General features: G+C 40.6%; 1 protein-coding gene across 7 annotated transcripts in view; it reads left to right on the top strand.

Annotated features, from left to right (window-relative positions):
- The first annotated feature begins 517 nt into the window (after positions 1–517).
- Positions 518–6,000, top strand: part of CEP295 (centrosomal protein 295) — a 45,809-nt gene continuing 40,326 nt past the window's right edge. For 2 of the 7 annotated variants that reach the window (XR_012833432.1, XM_075742392.1), the window contains exons 1-4: positions 662–909; positions 1,858–1,991; positions 3,654–3,854; positions 5,091–5,215. Coding sequence is in view for 4 of the 7 variants with exons in the window: in XM_075742392.1 (XP_075598507.1) it covers positions 792–909; positions 1,858–1,991; positions 3,654–3,854; positions 5,091–5,215 (578 nt within the window). In the remaining 3 variants the exon portion in view is untranslated. The other 5 variants (XM_075742394.1, XM_075742395.1, XM_075742397.1 and 2 more) reach the window with 5 other exon arrangements.

Genomic DNA, 6,000 nt, shown 5'->3' with positions numbered 1-6,000 from the left:
GGAGTGTTGAACAAGAAAGAGGTAAAACTAGTGAGGCAAAACTAGCAGTGCTAAGTTTTCTTCTGCTCCCTCACCCGTTCTGGTTTAGGTGATAGCCCTCCCACGCGAGCTTCAGCACTCAGAAACCCTGACCGAGGCCTGCTAATGTCGTGCTGTAAGACAATCATGGTAATAAACCCCTTCAAACGCATACTGAGATCTCCTGATTCAGTGGGCAAAACATAACAGACTTTAAAACAAGCCTTGGGACAGGACCGAGAACAGAAAAGCTGACAAAGAGCAGAGCGAAAAGAACCAAGCGCTCCCCTTACCCCTGTAGCCATTTTGTATTCGCCGCGTTCGGCCTCACCGGCCAGTCACAGCTTTTCTCAGTTCCCATTGGCCACCAGAAGGCAGAGGCGGGGCTCAGGCTGGAAGGCGCATGCGCGCTGCTGTGAGCCCGGAACATCGGGAGGTGTGGCGGCAAGCGGCGAGAGAAGTGCGCATGCGCAGAGCATGAAATCCGCCGTGTCTTTTGGTTTCCCGCTGCGCCCGCGGTCATTGGCTGATCGGGGTGAGCGTTGGAGGTGATGCAGCAGCAGCAAGAGGAGGCAGCCGTTGGCGGTGGCGACGGCAGCCGGGAGGGCTCAGTTGGCGGCGGGAATAAGGGGCGGGTAGGTGTAGGTAGCTGTGCCGTGGGGTCGCTCCCTTCCCATACTTCCCTCCCTCTTCCCTCCTCAGCTCGGGGTGGTCGAGCTGCCGCAGCCGCGGCCTGCAGGGCCCCAAGGCCTCCTGGGCAGAGCTCGCTGGCGATGGGAGCCCTGAGGCCTGCGTGTGCTCCTGCGTGTGCTCCTGCGTGTGCTCCTGCGTGTGCTCCTGCGTGTGCCCTCCTTCTCCTCCTCCTCACTGCCCCCGAGCCACCCGCCTCAGGTCTGAGCCCCCGGCCGGTGCGCTGCGCTTGTCGTTACCTTTTAACTCTGATGCTTCTCTTTCCGGAGAAGTGTTTTTTGCTCGTTGTCCTGGGCAGGACAGTAAGAGGCGTTAAGGCTGCTTATAGGAGCCTCTGTAGCGCAGTGTTCGCGGAGAAGGCTGGCTTAGTTTTAACTGTCGTGTCTTTACCGGTTGCTTTGTGCTGGAACTGAATCGGTGCAAATGTTGACTGCTTTACTGTGGCCTTTGCGTTGTCTGCTTTTACTGTTATCCTTTGAGTCTTAGATCTAGACTTTGTATTGTTCATCCTCTCAATTTCTCCTTTATTTGGGCGGGCAAACGTAGTCATTTGCTCCTTAATTATGTGTATTGATAAACTTCTGGTTTGTACCTCAGCAGCTGAATACGGGAAGGCTAGCAGCAACCACAATATTTTGTCCCTGTTTATCCTGTAATGAACTCGGGATTCACTGGCTTAATAACCCTGTACCATAAGTATCTTATGGATAATTGTTTTGTTTTTACACCTCACCTGATTTCTTTACAGTTTTGTTGTGGGTTTTTTAATTTACATTATTGAAAAGAAATCTTTCCTGGTGTAACATGTTGGTTAAATTTTTAGTGCTGTGTGGATTGTTCACTAGTAATAAGCTTTTGATTTTTAGAAGTAAACAGTGGCTTTTCAAAGTCTTTGTTGGTTTGTTTTGGGAGAGTATTTTCAGGGATGTAAATATTTAAAGATCAAATAAAGATCTTAATTTTTTTTCCCCTTGACTTGAGCAGCTTTGGGCTAGGTTGCATATCAGGCTGAAAAAGTCATGAACAGTTGTAGCTTGCACTCCTAGATCCCATTATAGATTTGTAAGATTATGGCAATATCTGGTTTTTATATCTGGTTTACCTATATCAGTTATGCACAACTTCTGTTTTTTTATGTTCTTCTTATAGAAGTTAATTATTCAGCGTTTCCAAAGATGAAGAGGAAAGTTGCAAAAGTTGGGAAATTGAGGCTTAGTCCTAATGAAGAAACTATGCTTCTGAAAGAAGAATATGAAAGAAGAAAAAAACTGAGGCTACAGCAAGTATGCCTGTATTTTTGCATGTTGTGTGTTTCATTTAATGATGTAATAAATTAACTGAAAAAATTATTTCATGTAAACTAAATTTCAGGGTCATAATATTGTATATTAAGTTTGTATTTAGTTTGTGAATTACTGTCTCTTTCTCATGTTTATTTCCTATTAAGCGCATATTTTACTTGTGATACCTGTTTTGTTAGGTTCATTTTGGCATCTATTCCAGAATCTCTTCTTCCCTGCTAGCTTCCTGGTATCTACCATTTTTATTTGGCTGTCAACATGCAGTTGTATCTCTTGTGCTGATGTGTCACTTGTATAAGGATTTGTACCTCTTGCAGTGTTCCAGGTGTTTTCACAGTGATCGCGCACAAGAAATAAGAGAACTACCGCTAATACAGAACTTCACAGCTTCCCACTAGATGAACTGAATTGCTACAATACATCATAGCTCCAAATGAACTGCTCCTTTTAGAATGTCTGAACAAAGTACCTTTATGTTCTTCAGAACATGTCTGTTGGTCATCTCATCTTTCTTCCATTTCTGTTCTGCTGTCCTACTGTTAGGACACAGTAATATTTCTCCATTTCTCTTACTCTTTTCTTAGCCTTCTGCTTTGTCCTATACAAGCTGTTCAGGTCTTTCGCATCTTCAAAAATAAACATCTTCAAGATGTTTACTATATACTAATCTTTCACCCTTCTTGGGCTTTTTTTCTTGATATGTTTTTCTGCTCAAGGAAGAGAGTTTACTGACAAAGTGGAAAACAAAAACTTAGTAAACAGACTTTAATTTATCAGTATAGTTGCTGATTTTGTTTAAACTATGTTGCATTGTAATAGGAGGCTTTAATAAATTACTGTGGTGTATTTTGGAGGGAAGGATTCCAAGCAATTTTTGTATTTTGTTTGTTAGTTTTATGTTGCTCTTTAGACTTTAAATGAAACATTTAACTAAGATGAAATTTATTATTTCATGTATTAATTTTGGAAAAAAGTAACAACAACTTTAAACTAGCAGATTGGAATAGTAGATGAGATGGAAAGCTGAAAGGAGGGTTAACCTGGTTTCAGCAGGGATAGTTAATTTTCTTTGTAGCAGTGGGTGTAGTGCTGTGTTTTGGATTCAGGATGAGAATAATGTTGATAACACACTGAAGTTTTTAGTTGTCGCCAAGCAGTCAAGGATTTCTCAGGTTCTCATACTGGCCTGTCAAGGAGAAGGCTGGCGGTGCCCAAGAAGCTGGGAGGGGACACAGCCGGGACAGCTGACCCTCAGCTGACCAAAGGGATAGTCCATAACATATGACGTCATGTTCTGTATATAACTGGGGGGTGGGCCGGGAGATGAGGCACCTCAGAAACTAGCTGAGCATTGGCTTTGGGTAGTGAGAAATTGTGCTGTTCATCACTTTTTTGTGTATTATTATTATCCTTTTCTGTCCCATTAAACTGTTTTTATCTCAGCCCACAAGTTTTACTTTTTTTCCTTTTGATTCTCTCCCCCATCCCACTGTGTGGGAGGCAGTGAGCAAACAGCTGTGGGACTGTTTTAGCTGCCAGCCAGGTTAAACCATGACAAGGGTTGAGTATGTTGTGGAAAGACTTGCTGCAAAAGATATTATGCTTTTTTAAGCTGCTGACAAAACATAAATTCTATTTCTACAGGTTAGAGAGCAACAGAAGTATATTGCCTTGCAGATAAGAGAAAAAGTAAAGCAGAGGAGAGAAGAACAACTACATCAGTTAGAGGAGGCACTGAGAGCTGAATGGCAGAAAGCACAGGATCAAAAGATGAAAGCCTTAGAAGAGCTGTATTTATCAAGCTTAAGAGCAATTGGTGAGGGTCACCGACAAGCCAAGGAGAATGTAAGTGAAACAGCTTCATATTATTGTCAGATAAATTCTTGATGTTCTAGAAATACCAAGATTGCTGTTTGTTTTTTTTTATATTCTTGATGTTGAAGTCCTGATACCTAAACTGACAGTGTTTTAAGAATGGAAACCTCTTAGAAATGTTTATGTATTTTTTTGCAGGTATCTTTCCACAAGACCAGAATGGAATAGTCTAGCAGGCCCATCTGCTAAGGCTTTTGCTGTGCAAACTCTTGAAGTGATTTTGTTTATGTTACATTGTACCCGTATATGATAGTGTATGTTTGTACTTGGCTAAATTGCACATGGTGAATCATTGTCTTAAGTATGCCAGTAATACAGTAACATTTTTCTCCACCATGTAACAGTATCTTTTCTATGGTTAAGAAAATACACAAAGTATGCTTTTTTTTTTCTTCAGTGCTCAAGTGACATGGAAAGTCTTGGTAAGGGCTTCAGACACCTTTGCCTAGGCTGCAAGCTAGAGTCACGTCATAATTCTGCACCAATAAATTATTTTCACTTTAAAATTCTGTAACCTGCGTAGGGTCTCTTTGAGAGATCATTGAGGTTGGTGGGTAAAAATTTTTCATAGATTTGACTCTGAACCAGGTTCATAGAAATCGGTGATGCCATAGATTTCTTGCATGGATTTTGCAGACTAGCTTACTTCCTGAATTAACAGACTTTTTAATCCAAGTAAAATAGCATTATGCATTTCCATATCTCAGGGTCTCTGAATCAACTTCTTTGTAAAGTCCTTTCCGATGCTAGGATGGATGAGTTTGTGGAAAACTGTGGTATCACTGCCATAAGAACAGAGAGCTAGTCATAAAGAAATGTTTCTGTTGATACACAATTGCAATTAATGACTGAAAGGTAGCAACGTGCTTTTTCTGCACAGTTTACCCAGCATTTGTGGAAAATGTGTAAGTATATTTATATTACCGTCTTTATCAGAGAGATGCAGAGCGAAGGTAAGGTTTCCACATCAATATTTGGTTATATTGTCTGAGGAATGTGGCAAATTTGCTGCTGTTGGTGGTAGAGAAAAAGAGAGTAAAGATGACAGAGAAGAAAAAGTTATTATTTAGAGTATTTTTACTCTAATACAGTAAAAGGTAATTTTGAGCTTGTGATTCTTACCAGAGGTACTTAATTTGAAATATCACACTGATAGTACAAGGAGTAAAATCCTGTATTAATTGCTTGCAATATTTTATTGTTAAGGAACCTGACTTAGAAGCTCTGGCAAAACAAGCAGAGGAAAGGAAACAAAGAGCAGAGAAGAGACATAGGAAAGCCCTGAAAGAGCAGAAGTACCAAAAAGAAAAATTACTTCGTGAGCAAGCCCGGTATGCAATAGTTACTTAGTTTTATTAATGACAGAATGCATTTTACAATGTCAGAAGGTGAAAGGCAAAAATATTGATGCTTCTTGCTTGTAGCTTTTTTAATCTTGAAATTTTATGAGTTAGAAAATTAATGCTCGTGGACAAAGCTTGTGGATTTTGATAAGAGCTGTAGTTTTAAAACTAAGGCAAAAATGTCAAGTATATTAGCTGGCCTTACAGACTCTCAATGAGTGGGGGACCTTTCATCTCTGTATCACTATTTTCAGTCTAGATTGTTGGCTGACAGCTATTCAGTGACATATGAAATGTTCTCAGGCCAGTTCCTGATGCAGAGTTACCCACTTGAAAAAAGGACCTATTGCATTTGCCATTGTCTTCCTTCTTAGCATTTGTGTTTGTGGGGTTTTTTAAGCAGATTGGACCAAACTTGAGCTGCCATGAAAAATGAGCTGTGTGCTCATGGGCATAGTTGTGCTTGAGTAGAGCTGAGACCTATTGATTAAATACTTAGTTTTGTCCACACTTGAGCAATTAAAATATGTTGAAGTGATGCAGTGCTTTCTGAAAACTTAAGTGAAAAGTGGGGATTTTGCTTTGTTCTGTAGAAGCCTGTGTGTATTAACATTTTTGCATTACTTCAATAAATTAATTTTCCAGTGCTGCCTTCCAGCATAAGTTCTGTTGACTTTTCAGTGTGCTTGCCCATCCCTATGTCCCAAGCATTCAATTCCGGTACATTTGAATCTGTTTATGTTTAGGTTTGCCTTTTATTTTGCACAGTGCTG

The sequence above is a fragment of the Balearica regulorum genome, chromosome 1, assembly GCF_011004875.1.
Source record: "Balearica regulorum gibbericeps isolate bBalReg1 chromosome 1, bBalReg1.pri, whole genome shotgun sequence".
Lineage (NCBI taxonomy): Eukaryota > Metazoa > Chordata > Aves > Gruiformes > Gruidae > Balearica > Balearica regulorum.
The sequence above is the reverse complement of the archived record's forward strand: the minus strand, read 5'-3'. Positions and strand labels throughout refer to the sequence as shown.